Source organism: Eretmochelys imbricata, chromosome 5 (assembly GCF_965152235.1).
Source record: "Eretmochelys imbricata isolate rEreImb1 chromosome 5, rEreImb1.hap1, whole genome shotgun sequence".
Lineage (NCBI taxonomy): Eukaryota > Metazoa > Chordata > Testudines > Cheloniidae > Eretmochelys > Eretmochelys imbricata.
The window spans coordinates 120,286,578-120,304,764 of NC_135576.1; the positions used below are offsets into that span (position 1 = coordinate 120,286,578).

The following is an 18,187-nucleotide window of genomic DNA, read 5'->3' on the forward strand; positions in this document are numbered from 1 at the left end:
ATGTGGCTAAATACTACGCTGTAGGAGGGTGTAGATGTGTTCTGTTTTCAATATTAATATATGATTTTATACTCAATTTATCTTGCAATATCAGTTTTTTTAGCTGTAGAGTTTCAGTCGTACACTGACTACATGAACAGACATAAGGAATTTTAATAACAAAGTGCATATGATCATGTTCAGTTGTTCAGACCGTAGTGCAGGGCAAAGTCTTCTCTATATAAGTATGTATATCTTGTTTACATGAAAGGAATTAACATGCATATCAATGAGAGGATATAGTCATGTATAACTTGAATTGTTCACTACATATTTTCAATTATACAACTCCTTTTTCAAGTGTGGGGTCTTTAATAATAAATATTCTCAAAATCACTTCAGGGATTTTAGAACAGAACTGATGACAGGGATAATGCAGGTCAACTTTGCAGGTATTCTGTTATCAAGCATAAGTGTAGAAAGAAGATGTAATACAAGATCAATCAGTAAATACCTCAATGACGTAAACAGAATTTTGGATTCATTCAACTATGGAATAACTTCTGGGATGAGAAGCTATTAGGATCTGAAACTGTCATCTCAAGGAAGGGGTTAAGAGGAACAACAAAAATGACTAGATGGCTGGAGAGACTGGCTTACAAGGAAAGATTAAGGGAGGTAACTGAGTGCGGAATTTGACCATGTTGGTCTAATTTTGTACCTCAATAATTATGGCAGTGCGTTCATCTATTGTTACCACGATGTATCGATCTGTACCTCCAAAGAGCTGTAATGATTCACTGCAACTTCTCTCAACAAAAGTAATATTGTACCTACAGAATTCACAAACTGTCAGTAAATTTCATTTAAGTGAAATGATGAAATCTTCCTAAAAGGAGAGGAATGTTGTTGTGAAGTCCTTTTATTTAATTCTCCAACTCCAATTATATGGATTTTTAATTTCTTGATCTATCTCCTGAACCCACCAACTATACTTCAATTAAGACATATATATTCAAAGGTCAAAAATCAATATAGTGAGACTTAAATATTTCAATATTTATTCTGTTAGGTTTAATTCCACATTCATTTAATATTACCTTGATGTACTGCCACAGTCTGCACAGGAGGTTGCAGTTTCATGAAACAACATTATGTAATGCGGAGACTGATGTTTATAAGTGAGCAAAACATTCTGATGTTGAGATTTGCAGTGTAACAAAGTCAATCCTTTTAACTTCTTGTTGAGAAGCTATAGCTGTATTACATTGCCTCTGACAGCTAAAAAAGATTTTAGCAACCTGCTACCCTGATTATTAGCCATTCCTTCCTCATTTAGGGCCATATCCCTCCTCTCTACCACTGTGCAGCACAGAGAGACTGAAAGGAGTGAAATTCCCCTCTAGTGGCCCTCAAATTGCCAGAGTGAGGGAAGTGAATCAAAATAGCATCCACACTCCTTGTGTTAGTGAAAGACCCTTTGAATGAACACCACCTGCTCAGGGCTCTGAGCGAGTCAGTTGATTAGAGGGGGAGCCACTCTATGGGGCATCATCCTCAGCAAACACAAGGGAGCTAAAACTGACCCTGCCAGCATTAAGTCACACAAGAAACTTGCACCTTTTCTGATATCCAGTGGAAAAAACGTATGTGTCCAGATATTATCTGTACACTCAGAGGCAGTGTGACTGGTGACCTGCTGTGAAATTCCAGAATTCTTTGAAAAAAGAAAAGGAGTACTTGTGGCACCTTAGAGACTAACCAATTTATCTGAGCATAAGCTTTCGTGAGCTACAGCTCACTTCATCGGATGCATACTGTGGAAAGTGTAGAAGATCTTTTATACACACAAAGCATGAAAAAATACCTCCCCCCACCCCACTCTCCTGCTGGTAATAGCTTATATAAAGTGATCACTCTCCTTACAATGTGTATGATAATCAAGTTGGGCCATTTCCAGCACAAATCCAGGTTTTCTCCCGCCTCCCCTCCCCCCCCCCCCCCACAAACCCACTCTCCTGCTGGTAATAGCTTATCTAAAGTGACCACTCTCCTTACAATGTGTATGATAATCAAGGTGGGCCATTTCCAGCACAAATCCAGGGTTTAACAAGAACGTCTGGGGGGGAGGGGTAGGAAAAAACAAGGGGAAATAGGTTACCTTGCATAATGACTTAGCCACTCCCAGTGACTATTCAAGCCTAAGTTAATTGTATCCAATTTGCAAATTAATTCCAATTCAACAGTTTCTCGCTGGAGTCTGGATTTGAAGTTTTTATCTTGTAATATCACAACTTTCATGTCTGTAATCGCGTGACCAGAGAGATTGAAGTGTTCTCCGACTGGTTTATGAATGTTATAATTCTTGACATCTGATTTGTGTCCATTTATTCTTTTACGTAGAGACTGTCCAGTTTGACCAATGTACTGGCAGAGGGGCATTGCCGGCACATGATGGCATATATCACATTGGTGGATGTACAGGTGAACGAGCCTCTGATAGTGTGGCTGATGTTATTAGGCCCTGTGATGGTGTCCCCTGAATAGATATGTGGGCACAGTTGGCAACGGGCTTTGTTGCAAGGATAGGTTCCTGGATTAGTGGTTCTGTTGTGTGGTATGTGGTTGCTGGTGAGTATTTGCTTCAGGTTGGGGTGCTGTCTGTAGGCAAGGACTGGCCTGTCTCCCAAGATTTGTGAGAGTGTTGGGTCATCCTTCAGGATAGGTTGTAGATCCTTAATAATGCTGTCAAGGTTCCTCCCCCACTCTGAACTCTAGGGTACAGATGTGGGGACCTGCATGAAAACCTCCTAAGCTTACTTTTACCAGCTTAGGTTAAAACTTCCCCAAGGTACAAATTAATTTTATCCTTTGTCCTTGGAATATCCACTGCCACCACCAAACTCTAACTGGGTTTACTGGGAAACGTAGTTTGGACACGTCTTTCCCCCCCAAATCCTCCCAACCCTTGCACCCCACTTCCTGGGAAAGGTTTGGTAAAAATCCTCACCAATTTGCATAGGTGACCACAGACCCAAAACCTTGGATCTGAGAACAATGAAAAAGCATTCAGTTTTCTTACAAGAAGACTTTTAATAGAAATAGAAGTAAATAGAGGTAAAGGAATCACCTCTGTAAAATCAGGGTGGTAGATACCTTACAGGGTAATTAGATTCAAAACATAGAGAATCCCTCTAGGCAAAACCTTAAGTTACAAAAAAGACACACAGACAGAAATAGTCATTCTAGTCAGCACAGTTCTTTACTCAGCCATTTAAAGAAATCATAATCTAACGCATACCTAGCTAGATTACTTACTAAAAGTTCTAAGACTCCATTCCTGTTCTATCCCCGGCAAAAGCAGCATACAGAGAGACACAGACCCTTTGTTTCTCTCCCTCCTCCCAGCTTTTGAAAGTATCTTGTCTCTTCATTGGTCATTTTGGTCAGGTGCCAGTGAGGTTACCTTTAGCTTCTTAACCCTTTACAGGTGAGAGGATTTTTCCTCTGGCCAGGAGGGATTTTAAAGGGGTTTACCCTTCCCTTTATATTTCTGACACGCCCCCCAAATCTCAGCTAGCGTGAAACACTGGCTGGGATTTCTTCCTGGAGCTCTAGGAAAAACAGAATTAATAAGACACATGCATCTCTAAATATACTACCAAGTACATAAAGACTAACAATATTTTCCACATCTCAAGGACGATTTTAACCAGTTGATTCTGGGAAACTTTCACGGGAGAGTGCATCAGCCACTTTGTTAGAAGCTCCTGAGATGTGTTGGATGTCGAAATCAAAATCTTGGAGAGCTAAACTCCACTGAAGAAGTTTTTTGTTATTTTCTTTGACGGTGTGAAGCCACTTCAGTGCAGCATGGTCGGTTTGCAGGTGGAAACGCCGTCCCCAAACATATGGGCGTAGCTTTTCCAGAGCGTAGACAATGGCGTAACATTCTTTTTCACTGACTGACCAGTTGCTTTCCCTCTCAGACAGTTTTTTGCTGAGAAACACTACAGGGTGGAATTCTTGATCAGGTCCTTTCTGCATTAAAACTGCTCCCACACCACGCTCGGACGCATCTGTGGTTACTAGGAACGGTTTGTCAAAGTCTGGGGCCCTTAGTACAGGGTCAGACATGAGTGTCGCTTTAAGCTTGTTAAAGGCCTTCTGACACTTTTCGGTCCACTGAACGGCATTTGGCTGTTTCTTTTTGGTTAGGTCTGTCAGTGGGGCGGCGATTTGGCTGTATTGCGGTACAAATTGTCTGTAATAACCGGCCAAGCCTAAGAAGGATTGAACCTGTTTCTTTGACTTTGGGACAGGCCACTTTTGGATAGCATCCACTTTGGCCTGTAGGGGGCTGATAGTTCCTTGACCCACCTGGTGTCCAAGGTAAGTCACTCTGTTTAGGCCTATTTGACACTTCTCAACCTTAACAGTTAGTCCTGCCTCCCTTATGCGCTCAAGGACTTTTTGTAGATGTTCCAGGTGGTCTGCCCAGGAATCCGAAAATATGGCCATATCGTCAAGGTAGGCGACTGCATATTCTCCTAATCCTGCTAGGAGACCATCTACAAGTCTTTGGAAGGTGGCGGGTGCATTTCGCAGCCCGAAAGGGAGTACATTAAATTCATACAGCCCGAGATGTGTGGTGAAGGCTGACCTTTCCTTGGCAGATTCATCTAGCGGTACCTGCCAGTACCCCTTGGTTAAGTCCAAGGTAGAGAGGAACTGGGCCCATCCCAGTTTCTCTAATAGTTCATCTGTGCGGGGCATTGGATAGTTGTCTGGGTGAGTTACAGCATTTAGCTTACGGTAGTCCACGCAAAAACGTATCTCCCCATCTGGTTTGGGAACTAGAACCACTGGAGATGCCCATGCACTTCCAGAGGGGCGGATTACCCCCATCTGTAACATATCCTGGATCTCCCGTTCTCAGTTTTAGCTTGAGGAGACACCCGGTAAGGTTGGACTCTAATTGGGTGAGCATTACCTGTGTCAATGGAGTGGTATGCCCGTTCAGTCAGTCCTGGGGTGGCTGAAAACGCTGGTGCGTACCTAGTGCACAGCTCCTTGATCTGCTGTCGCTGCATATGCCCAAGGGTCATGGAGAGGTTCACCTCTTCCACACCACCAGCACTTTTCCCTTCGTAGTAGATACCTTCAGGCCACTCAGCGTCATCTCCTCCCTGGGCTGTAAACTGACAAACCTTTAATTCTCTGGGCTTTAGAGAATTAATATGGTACACCTAAGGCTTTCGGTTGGAGGTGGGGAATGCTATGAGATAAGTAACAGCTCCCAGGTGCTCCTGGACCGTGAATGGCCCTTCCCACGATGCTTCCATTTTATGGGCCTGGAGCGCCTTTAAGACCATGACCTGGTCCCCTACTTTGAAGGAACACTCTCTGGCATGTTTATCATACCAGGTTTTTTGCTCTTTTTGAGCATCCTGTAAGTTTTCTTTAGCAAGGGCTAAAGAGGTTCGGAGGGTGTTTTGTAGGTTGGTTACAAAGTCCAGAATGTTAGTTCCTGGAGAAGGTGTAAATCCCTCCCATTGCTGCTTCACCAACTGTAATGGCCCCTTAACCTCACGGCCATATACAAGTTCAAACGGGGAGAATCCTAAACTGGGATGTGGTACAGCTCTGTAGGCAAAGAGCAACTGCTGCAACACTAGGTCCCCATCACTGGAGTGCTCATTTACGAATTTACGTATCATGGCCCCCAAAGTTCCATTAAACTTCTCCACCATGCCATTTGTTTGATGGTGGTAAGGAGTGGCAACCGAGTGATTTACCCCATGAGCTTCCCAAAGGTTTTCCATAGTTCCTGCCAGGAAATTAGTCCCTGCATCTGTGAGGATGTCGGAGGGCCAACCTACCCTGGCAAAAATGTCTGCTTGTGCCTGGCACACACTTTTAGCCCTGGTGTTGCTTAGAGCTACTGCTTCCAGCCATCGGGTGGCAAAATCCATGAAAGTCAGTATGTACTGCTTTCCTCTGGGTGTCTTTTTCGGAAAAGGACCCAGAATATCCACAGCTACTCGCTGAAATGGAACTTCAATGATGGGGAGTGGCTGGAGAGGGGCTTTGACCTGGTCTTGGGGTTTTCCCACTCTTTGGCATACTTCACAAGACCAGACATAGGTAGAAACATCCTTGCCCATTCCCTCCCAGTGGAATGACCTCCCCAAACAGTCTTTGGTCCTGTTCACCCCAGCATGGCCACTAGGATGATCATGGGCGAAGCTCAAGAGCTTGGCCCGGTATTTAGTTGGAACTACCAACTGTCTCTGAGGATGCCAGTCTTCCTGGTGTCCACCAGAAAGAGTTTCCTTGTATAAAAGTCCTCTTTCTACAACAAACCTGGATCGATTAGAAGAGCTGAGAGGCGGTGGGTTGCCCCGTACCGCCGTCCAAGCTCTCTGGAGGCTTTCATCTGCTTCCTGTTCAGTCTGGAACTATTCCCTTGATGCTGGAGACATCAGTTCCACAGTGGATTGTGGACCTATGCTTGGTCCCTCTGGAAGCGATGTAGGGGATGGGGCTGTTTCCGTTGACTGTGAACCGCTTTCCGCTGGGACACTCTGTTGGGGTTCAAGTTCTGGCTGAGCCTCTTGTGTAGGGTTATGGGCTGCTGCCGGTTCAGGTTCGGTGGGGCCCTCTGGTGTTGAGGTTGCAAGTACTGGATTCAGTGCTGGCAAATGGTCTGGTGCTGGTTGTTCCGCTGGTTCCGGTTCTGGGACTGGTTCCATCTGGGTCTCTGGGACTGGATCCACTACTGCTGTTGCAGACATTGGCCTGGGGTCCAGGTCCATTACCTCTGACTGGGTCCTGCTAGAAGTTTCCGGAACAGAGCTAGGCCTCACGGCTTGTTTAGCCTGGCTACGGGTGACCTCTTGGCCCGCTTCACATGATTGGCCAAGTCTTCCCCCAACAGCATGGGGATGGGATAATCATCATAGATTGCAAAAGTCCACGTTCCTGACCAGCCCTGGTACTGGACAGGCAAATTGGCTGTAGGCAAATTGAAAGAGTTGGACTTGAAAGGTTGAATCGTCACTTGGATCTCTGGGTTGATTAAATTGGAGTCCACTAAGGAAGCATGGATAGCTGACACTTGTGCTCCGGTGTCCCTCCACGCGGTGACCTTCTTCCCGCCCACACTCACAGTTTCCCTCTGCTCCAAGGGTATCTGGGAGGTATCTGGGCCTGCGGACCTCTGGTGTGATCCCGGTGCAATGAACTGTAATCTGTTGGGGTTCTTGGGGCAGTTGGCCTTTACATGCCCCAGCTCGTTACATTTAAAACATCGTCCAGCTGACGGGTCACTGGGGCGAGGTGGGTTGCTGGAGAACAGGGTGGTGGGACGATGAGGTGTCTGGAGCGTTCTTTGGGAGGTAGGTGGGGCCTTGGGCGGCCCCCAGTAATAGGGTGTGGTCTGGGGTTGTCCCTTCTGGTCTCCGCTCCAACTGCGACCAGTTTTCTTCTTCTCTGCCACCTCCACCCATCTGGCTCCAATCTCTCCTGCCTCGATTACAGTTTTGGGCTTACATCTAGGATGTATCTTTCTATTTCCTCAGGAACCCCCTCTAAGAATTGTTCCATTTGCATTAGGAAGGGCAAATTTACTGGAGATTCAACACTTGCTCCTGATATCCAGGCATCCCAATGTTTCACAATGTGGTAGGCATGTCAGGTAAATGACACGTCTGGTTTCAACCTTAGGGCTCTGAACCTCCAACAAGACTGCTCGGGTGTTATCCCCATTCTGACTCTCGCCTTGGATTTAAACAGTTCATACTTGTTCATGTGTTCTTTAGGCATTTCAGCTGCCACCTCAGCTACGGGTCCACTGAGCTGCGGCCTCAGCTCTACTATGTATTGGTCAGTAGAGATGTTGTACCCAAGGCAGGCCCTTTCGAAGTTTTCTAGGAAGGCCTCAGTATCATCGCCTACCTTGTAGGTGGGGAACTTTCTGGGATGGGGAGTGGTACCTGGAGAAGGATTGCTAGGGTTTGTTGGTATATTCTGCTGAGCCTTTACCTTCTCCATCTCCAGTGCATGTTTCCTCTCTTTTTCCCTCTCCTCCTCCACATGCTTCCTCTCTTTTTCCTTCTCCAGCCGCATGAGTTCTATCTGTCTTTCATGTTCCCTTTGTTTTTCCTCAGCCTGAAATCTGGCTAATTGTCAGAGCCAGCTTTTGTCGAGTTGTGGATTTTGTCATCCTAACCTCTCTGTTTTTAACTAACTTTACACCCGAGGTTTAGAAATAAACAAACAAAACTTGGCTGTAAAATTTTGCTGTGCTGGAATAGGATACCTATTCTCTGATAGTGATTGTCAGCCTACAGAAAAAGACAATTCCCTTTGTCTCTGCTCTGGCCCCAAATCAAAGAAAAAACCTCCAACTACTTGGAAACCTGCTTACCAGCAGCCTAAAGGAAAGAAAATTCCTTTTCAAACCGGTGCTCCTTGTAAAAAAATCTGTAAAAAAAAACTGTATCGTGTTCGTGGGGGTGGAGGGGCAGAAGGAGAGGTGACCTAGAATCCTATTTTTGACGTCTCCGACTCAAGGAATATTTCCAACATACCTCTGAACAACATACTAATCCACAGAGACCTCCCTACCAACACTACAAAAAGAAGGAGTCTAGGTGGACTCCTCCTGAAGGTCGAAACAGCAGACTGGACTTCTACATAGAGTGCTTCCACCGACGTGCACGGGCTGAAATTGTGGAAAAGCAACATCACTTGTCCCATAACCTCAGCCGTGTGGAACACAATGCCATCCACAGCCTCAGAAACAACTCTGACATCATAATCAAAAAGGCTGACAAAGGAGGTGCTGTTGTCATCATGAATAGGTCGGAATATGAACAAGAGGCTGCTCGGCAGCTCTCCAACAACACTTTCTACAAGCCATTACCCTCTGATCCCACTGAGAGTTACCAAAAGAAACTACAGCATTTGCTCAAGAAACTCCCTGAAAAAAGCACAAGATCAAATCCGCACAGACACACCCCTGGAACCCCGACCTGGGATATTCTATCTACTACCCAAGATCCATAAACCTGGAAATCCTGGGCGCCCCATCATCTCAGGCATTGGCACCCTGACAGCAGGATTGTCTGGCTATGTAGACTCCCTCCTCAGGCCCTACGCTACCAGCACTCCCAGCTACCTTCGAGACACCACTGACTTCCTGAGGAAACTACAATCCATCGGTGATCTTCCTGATAACACATTCCTGGCCACTATGGATGTAGAAGCCCTCTATACCAACATTCCACACAAAGATGGACTACAAGCCGTCAAGAACACTATCCCCGATAATGTCACGGCTAACCTGGTGGCTGAACTTTGTGACTTTGTCCTTACCCATAACTATTTCACATTTGGGGACAATGTATACCTTCAGATCAGCGGCACTGCTATGGGTACCCGCATGGCCCCTCAGTATGCCAACATTTTTATGGCTGACTTAGAACAACGTTTCCTCAGCTCTCATCCCCTAACGCCCCTACTCTACTTGCGCTACATTGATGACATCTTCATCATCTGGACCCATAGAAAAGAAGCCCTTGAGGAATTCCACCATGATTTCAACAATTTCCATCCCACCATCAACCTCAGCCTGGTCCAGTCCACACAAGAGATCCACTTCCTGGACACTACAGTGCTAATAAACGATGGTCACATAAACACCACCCTATACCGGAAACCTACTGACCGCTATTCCTACCTACATGCCTCCAGCTTTCACCCTGACCACACCACACATTCCATCGTCTACAGCCAAGCTCTGCGATACAACCGCATTTGCTCCAACCCCTCAGACAGAGACAAACACCTACAAGATCTCTATCAAGCATTCTTACAACTACAATACCCACCTGCAGAAGTGAAGAAACAGATTGATAGAGCCAGAAGAGTTCCCAGAAGTCACCTACTACAGGACAGGCCTAACAAAGAAAAATAACAGAACGCCACTAGCCGTCACCTTCAGCCCCCAACTAAAACCTCTCCAATGCATCATCAAGGATCTACAACCTATCCTGAAGGATGACCCAACACTCTCACAAATCTTGGGAGACAGGCCAGTCCTTGCCTACAGACAGCCCCCCAACCTGAAGCAAATACTCACCAGCAACCACATATCACACAACAGAACCACTAACCCAGGAACCTATCCTTGCAACAAAGCCCGTTGCCAACTGTGCCCACATATCTATTCAGGGGACACCATCACAGGGCCTAATAACATCAGCCACACTATCAGAGGCTCGTTCACCTGCACATCCACCAATGTGATATATGCCATCATGTGCCAGCAATGCCCCTCTGCCATGTACAATGGTCAAACTGGACAGTCTCTACGTAAAAGAATAAATGGACACAAATCAGATGTCAAGAATTATAACATTCATAAACCAGTCGGAGAACACTTCAATCTCTCTGGTCACGTGATTACAGACATGAAAGTTGTGATATTACAAGAAAAAATCTTCAAATCCAGACTCCAGCGAGAAACTACTGAATTGGAATTCATTTGCAAATTGGATACAATTAACTTAGGCTTGAATAGACACTGGGAGTGTCTATGTCATTATGCAAGGTAACTTATTTCCCCTTGTTTTTTCCTACCCCCCACCCCTCAGACGTTCTTGTTAAACCCTGGATTTGTGCTGGAAATGGCCCACTTTGATTATCATACACATTGTAAGGAGAGTGGTCACTTTAGATAAGCTATTACCAGCAGGAGAGTGGGGTGGGAAGAAGTATTTTTTCATGCTTTGTGTGTATATAAAAAGATCTTCTAAACTTTCCACAGTACGCATCCGATGAAGTGAGCTGTAGTTCACGAAAGCTTATGCTCAAATAAATTGGTTAGTTTCTAAGGTGCCACAAGTACTCCTTTTCTTATTGTAAGGAGAGTGATCACTTTAGATAAGCTATTACTAGCAGGAGAGTGGGTTTGTGTGTGGGGGGGGGCAGGGGGGTGAGAAAACCTGGATTTGTGCTGGAAATGGCCCAACTTGATTATCATACACATTGTAAGGAGAGTGATCACTTTAGATAAGCTATTACCAGCAGGAGAGTGGGGTGGGGGGAGGTATTTTTTCATGCTTTGCGTGTATAAAAGATCTTCTACACTTTCCACAGTATGCATCCGATGAAGTGAGCTGTAGCTCACGAAAGCTTATGCTCAAACAAATTGGTTAGTCTCTAAGGTGCCACAAGTACTCCTTTTCTTTTTGCGAATACAGACTAACACGGCTGTTACTCTGAAACCAGAATTCTTTGCTGATCCATTCAATGGTTCCCCAATTCCAGGAAAATTTAGGTAAAAAGCACTGACTGGGTCTCTGGCTACTCTGCCCACAGTCAGTCTGTTGGGATCCTGGAGATGGGTGGGCAGAGCTCAGTGCTAAGAAGAACTCATTAAGTAAATTATTAAATTTTTAAATACTGAAATTAAAAATGTTGGTTTTGGACTGTTACATTGTTATTAAGAACAAGCTAGAAACTGTTTTGTCATTCTTCTTCATTTTGCCTCACAGTTAGTATCAAACCCGGCAATGCTTTTCAGCAAGATGCCACCACTAGCACTAGGCTTAAAAGGGCAAATTATAATTAAACACTTCACAGAAACAGACGTCACAATTTTTTTCCATAATTAAAAGTGCTGTTTACTCTGTGAACTTTTAGATTGTTGGGGAAAAGAAAATGGATACTGACAGGTTTCAGAGTAACAGCCGTGTTAGTCTGTATCCACAAAAAGAAAAGGAGTACTTGTGGCACCTTAGAGACTTAACAAATTTATTAGAGCATAAGCTTTCGTGAGCTCCAGCTCACTTCATTGGATGCATGCAGTGTATCTCCGACAGCTTATGCTCTAATAAATTTGTTAGTCTCTAAGGTGCCACAAGTACTCCTTTTCTTTTTAAAATGGATACTGTTTCTGTTAAGGAGAATAACAACACACCTGTGCAGTGCACTATTTTCAAACCTTCAGAATTTTGTTATTGTTATAAAGGTATTTAAAGAAATTGAAGGTGCTAGTACTCATTCAAGATTATGTAAATACCAAGTTGAGTCACAGAGTTTAGGAACATAAGAATGGCTATACTGGGTCAGACCAAAGGTCCATCTAGCCCAGTATCCTGACTTCTGACAGTGGCCAATGCCAGGTGCCCCAGTAGGAATGAACAGAGCAGGTAATCATCAAGTGATCCATTCCCTGTCGCTCATTCCCAGCTTCTGGCAAACAGAGGCTAGGAACGCCATCCCTGCTCATCCTGGCTAATAGCAACTGATGGACCAATCCTCCATGAATTTATCTAGTTCTTTTTTTAATTTAAAGTAGAAGGGACCACCAGATGATACAGTCTGACCTCCTGTATATCACAGGCCACTAAACAACCCTCCACTAATCACCCACCAAGACAACAACCAGAATTAGACCAAATTATAACAGCCCTCAGGAGACTAAACTCTTTGCATGCCACAGGGTGAGAATACAAAGTTTGAACATCCAAAACAGTTTTTGATTTTGCTAACTTTTAAAATAGCATTAGAAAAATTGGTAGCATCAGAAAAATGGAACATTTTTGTCTTCTAATATTTAGGGTAGTCCTGGTAATTAACAACAACAACAACAAAAAAGACAAGCAAAATACTTTTATGAAAACATTAAAAAAAAATTAGTCCTAGGCAGCACCCAAGCATAACATATTTCAGCTCAAAGGTGATTTTCAGAGAACTTTGTGGGACTGAAGTAAGAATTTGGAATAAAAGTGCTATTTCACTATTAACATCTCTTATATCAATATCAGTAGGCCACATTCTGCTCTGATTCACACCCATGTAACACCACTGACTTCAATGAGCCATGAATGTGATTGTCAAATTTGTCTTGTCGTCTTCACTATAATGCTAACACTGTAATTGCTCAGTGGAGAGATAGCCTCATCAATCAACGAGATGATAAGTGCATCGGAAATACCTAAAATAAATAGAATTGATTAAATTCAGGGGCCTCATTTCAGAAAAATTCTAGGGGAAGAAAAGTTGTGTCAGCATATAGAACATTATATGTGATTATATTATACCCTGAAAAGTCAGTGGGGAGGGCCAAAGGGGAGCATATAGACCTATGAAAAATCAGGAGGCAAACACCAGTCTGGTGGAAGGGCAACTGCCCACATTGTCCCATAGCAAATGAGGCCCCTAATTAAATTGACAGATGGATGCATCAGTAATCAGGTCAATTTCACTTACTTGGATTCTAGAAGCTGAAGGATTTCTGGTGCGTTAAGAAGTCCTTCAGATGTCAGAAACACATATGGAATTTGCACCTCCAGAAGGAAGCAGCCAAAATTTTCACCTGAAACATTTTCAGATTTAAAGATAAATAATGTAACAGCTTCACAAAACAGGGAATATAAGAGATGATAGTTTTAGGTATTCAAATGGACATATCTTTTTGAAAATGTAGACTATATATATCTTCATTAAAAATATTTCTGTTTAATTTTCTTCTTGTGCGAATAGTTTCAGATTCTAGAAGGCCCTTCCTAGTTTTGTCTTGTATTCCCCCAGAATTGAAGCAAGGCTCCCACTGCATGAAGAACACTGGATACAGCCTCTATCAATGCTGAACTACCAGATATTCAAAGAGGTTCTCTCAGGAGCTCAATGCGTTTCACTCCTTATCTTTGCCAGGATTGGGCTCAAATCCAAAACTTCTTCCCACCCTTACTCCTGTTATGTACATAATTCAAGAGACGATCTAGCTTAATATGCTTAGCTTTAGCCATTATTATTATTATTATTCTCTCTCTCTTTTATGGGCACATACTTGTAAACATTTTAGAGAATACAAATCCCTTTTTCAGGTGCAAGACCAACCTTTCATTTGAATTCTAGGAGGCATTTACTTACCCACTACAAGTGTTTCTGGAAGAGTGGTTTTAAAAGTTACGTAAGTAATATTCAAATTTTTGCACAGCTCATTCCAGCAGGAGTTCTCTGTATAATCATACTCCACCACTAATGAGAAAAGTGTCCAAGGAAAGTCAGCTCCAATGGGCTGATTATGTACAATAACACAGGAACATCTACTCAGACTGAAAGAGAAATATCCAGAAAATTATCTTTCAGCCTGATTACTCCCAGTACAAAATAAAAACTTGTAAATGTGTAAACTTGAATAGACAGTGTCAGTTGTTTAAAGGATAATTTAAAAACTGAGTTTATCCTTTCTGTATTAGAAAATTTTAATTATTTTTATTAAATACTTCACTAACTCCAGTTATCTGCATTAGGTCTTCATATTATCTGCTATCACCTTTCATTTCAGGCATGAGCTAACAAGTTAGGAGAGTTTCTACAACCTCAACTGGAAAGGGGTAGAGGGTCTTGTAAATTAGCTTTTCATGTTGCATCATCAGTATTATTACAGTGCCCATCTATATCTCTTTTTTTCCCTGGGGATTCTTCACATCAGTGATTTCAGTAGGACTACTCATACTTAAAGTTACTACTTAACTACTATACTTAACTGCTGATTTGGATTGGGCCAGAATGTTCATCACCTTACAGAATGAAACACATAGGCCCAAATCATGAAATACTTACCCAAGCCTTCGGCAAAACTCACTTTTTGAGTTTCTCTGAAGTTAATTTTGATTAAGGATTGTAAGATTTGGGCCACAAAAATTATGAATTATACTCACCTGCTTACAACATTGTGCTCTAATAAAACTCCCCTTTTCTCAGGATTCAAAACCATGGCTTTTAAACCTGTTTAAAAAGAATTAAACATCAATTAAAGAGACAGGACCAGATCTTCTGCAGGTGTAAATTGACATATAGTGATAAACAGCAAACATGGGCTGAATCAGAAAATTATAACCTCAGGGGTGCAGCCTCAATGACAGTGCTGTACCTGAGGTAGTCATCAATAATCTCGCGTTTAACTAGGAAGACAAGTTGTGACCCTGCCCATACTGAAAGCCTTGTATATTTAGGCCCAGGATGGGGTAAATTCTGGACTCCTGTTGATAAGTCAAAAGCTGTCATGTTGCTTAGCTAAATAATGTTTCTAATTAACTTAAAATGGGAAAACGGTGGGGTTTTTTTTCCCTGGCATTTTAAAATTTTATATACGACAGAAAATATGTCAGAAAGAGATGTAGCTAACAGGTTTCAGAGGATGAAGAACAATATGTATTTTGTATAATATAAATGTCCTCAGAAGGTCGATGAGACAATCAGATTGATCTATGTTTCTAAGCCATTTAATAAATAGATATAAAAGAGCAAATGTTTATTTTCATTATTTATAGTGTTGCATATACACCCATCATTTATAAAACACTTTAGACACAGGGTCCCTGGTTCTAAAGAGTAAGCAATCTAATCTTAATACAAAACACAAAAGAATAATTCAACACAAGGTGGCACAGATATGTTGTTGGTGAGGCAATCAACCGAGTGAAAATCAGGGATTTAAGGAGGGATTTGAAGGAAGAGAGGGGTGTGCTTGATAGGCTGTTCCGATCATAAAAAGTATCAGGAATGAAAGCCTGGAGACAGGAATGGCAGGAGACAATGGGAGCAAAAAGGGGACTTTATACAGAAGTGCAGAAAAAGTGGCAGTATAAGATGAGATGCTGTGATAATTTGGGAATCTGTGTGTACAAACTTAGGAATTCTGGCTGATGGTATGAAGTGTTACTATGAAAACTGCATTTCTGTAGGTATCTTTACCAAGTGGCAAACTCCAGTTTGAAGATGCAGCCTTTTGCTTTCTCCATTGTCTGTTTGCTTCCATGTTGGGCTGAAATTCTAAGGTTGGGGGCAAAAGATTAGCAAAGGAGAATTGATGTTACATGGAATAGGAATAGCATCAAAATGGAATAGCTCTAAGAAGAGATTGGCTTCCAACCAGGTGAACTGGTTTAGCAGGGGAGAGGTTCCCTGAGCAATGCATTTACCTGGAACAAGTTTGTGATCACCTGTTGAAGTTGGCAAGGTAGAGGTCACCTGATAAAGGGGCTAAAAGTTGTAAAAAGGGAGATACTGAGCTGTCTGGGTTTTTAGCCATTATTTTCCAGCTCAAGAGGAGAAGCAGCCCAACATGTAAGGGCCTGCATGAGGCAGGAGCGTCTACCTGATTTCTGAGCCCACCTGGTTGCCCAAGGGATGGGTGAGCTAGTAAACAATATTATGTGAGACTCTGGGCAAAGTGTCTCTGCGTGTAATATGCTTCATACTTACCCCAGGCCTCCTGAGAGAGTTCAAAGGTAAACCAGAAGGCTACACCTTCGGGTGGGATTCTGGAAGAGGGTGCGTTTCAGCTGAACTCAGCAGTGAGCTTGGGGATTAGGCAGCTGGGTTCCACGTCTCAGGAGAAGATGGTAGATAAAAGGTCTGTGCTCTGAAATAAGCCTAGGGACCCCAAAGATTGGGGTAGTGGCTGGACTCCATTCAGGCTCTGGGAGGCTTAAAAGATCCAGGGACCTAACAGCTAGGTCCTTTCAAGCAATCTAGTCAGTGACCATGAGGGAGAACTTGAGTGGGATCTGTGACAGATACACACAAAGATATAAGCAAGCGGAGTGGAGCACAGCCTTGATGTTACCTTTCTCATCTTCTAAAGATTTGCACAAAAGAGCAGCATTTACCTTCTACTGTACTAAGGGTTTTAGTGATGGCAGCTTTTTCATGATCAGAGTCCATTCTTGTTATGATTAGTACCTGATGTAAGACAAGTAAAAGAAATTAACATTTTAATTTTTTTCTGTCTACGCAACTTTTCCTGGAACAATACATGAAAGATAGTATTAATTTTTTGCTGTCTGCTGAATCTGTTTCCTAAAGGATAATTGTGTGCTTACTACTGAAAGATATTAGAAGAGTATTACTATGAAAGGAGATGCAGTGTCAGGAATAAAGATATTCTAGATAAAAAATCTCACACCTGAGTATTAACACACAAAAAGAAAATAAACTATTTAAAGGCAGTATTTAAATTGCTGTCATGGAACTGAATTCCTACTGCAGCACCAGATAGACCATCATGGGGAGGAGATTTTTCAAGCCAATCCCATACTCCATTCACAGGTAAAACTCACACTGAAGGTATCTGGAGTTTTGCTTGTGCTACAACAATGTGCTGAATGGGCTTTTAGGGACTCCTGAGAGCTCCTTGTTAAAATTATGGCACCTCCAAACTGAAGAGCTGTTTGGAAAGATTTCCATAACGGAGCTCACTAAATAACTTATGTGTGAGGCTCATTAAACACTGTTGATGACCAAAGTCTTTTACTTTCAAATGGATCAGATTGCAGCAAAGGGCAGGTATTTTTAAAAGATTCTCCCATGGGAGGAGATATTCAACCTTGTCTCCCAACCCAAATGAAACAAAGTGAACCATGTGCTATACGATCAATATGCTCAGTATAATTTTCAGGAATAAGCTAAAAAAACTTGACAAGTACACAACCAGTGGAAACACTATACAGTCAGCTCTACACAGGATTATCCTAGTAGATTAATGCCATTTTACCGGCACTGTCTGGGTACACTTTATGGACCTGATGTTTAAGAGGTCGTCAACTCCCTCCATTTTTGTGGGCCCAATTCTGCAACCAAAATTAAATGTGGGAGCAAGTGGTAATATTTACAAGTCCAACTTAATGATTTATGGGTCCAATGAGGTAGTTGCATGTGTAAATGTTATCATTGTGCTAAATGCTGTCATAGCAGAAATAAAGTTTCTGAATATTTGTCCCTTTGGATAAAATTTTTAAAAATGGATGTTTAAAGTCAGGTGCTTAAAATAGTGGCCTGGTTTCCAAATCCCGCACATCTTCCACTGACTGTAATGGGAGCATCTAGATGTTCAATACTGTTGTTGCAGGTTACTTAAATTTGTATTCAGAGGACTAAATAAATGGCCTAATTCTGAAAAGCTGAGTACCCAATAGTTCCAATTAAAGTCAAGGGGCCTAACTCTGGGCACACATTTTTAAAAATTTTCATCTGTTTTCTTCCTAGTTTTCCAATGTTGTCTCGCTCATTACTACATCAATTGCTGACCTACATGTTGTACTAATATACTGCTGTTCCTGTGTAATCATGGATGCAAATGATGATGGAATAAGAATGGTAGAGTTCATAAGGTTTTTTTCTATGA

The 18,187-nt window shown here is 42.6% G+C and overlaps 1 protein-coding gene across 1 annotated transcript in view; it reads right to left on the reverse strand.

The window, feature by feature from the left end:
- SHOC1 (shortage in chiasmata 1) overlaps window positions 1–18,187 on the reverse strand; it is a 117,847-nt gene that overhangs the window by 26,088 nt on the left and 73,572 nt on the right. Inside the window, exons 17-21 of the mRNA XM_077818051.1 lie at window positions 16,674–16,746; window positions 14,721–14,787; window positions 13,927–14,111; window positions 13,264–13,408; window positions 701–812 (exon numbers count right to left, since the gene is read on the reverse strand). Coding sequence (XP_077674177.1) covers window positions 701–812; window positions 13,264–13,408; window positions 13,927–14,111; window positions 14,721–14,787; window positions 16,674–16,746 — 582 coding nt within the window. The remainder of the gene's footprint in view (window positions 1–700; window positions 813–13,263; window positions 13,409–13,926; window positions 14,112–14,720; window positions 14,788–16,673; window positions 16,747–18,187) is intronic.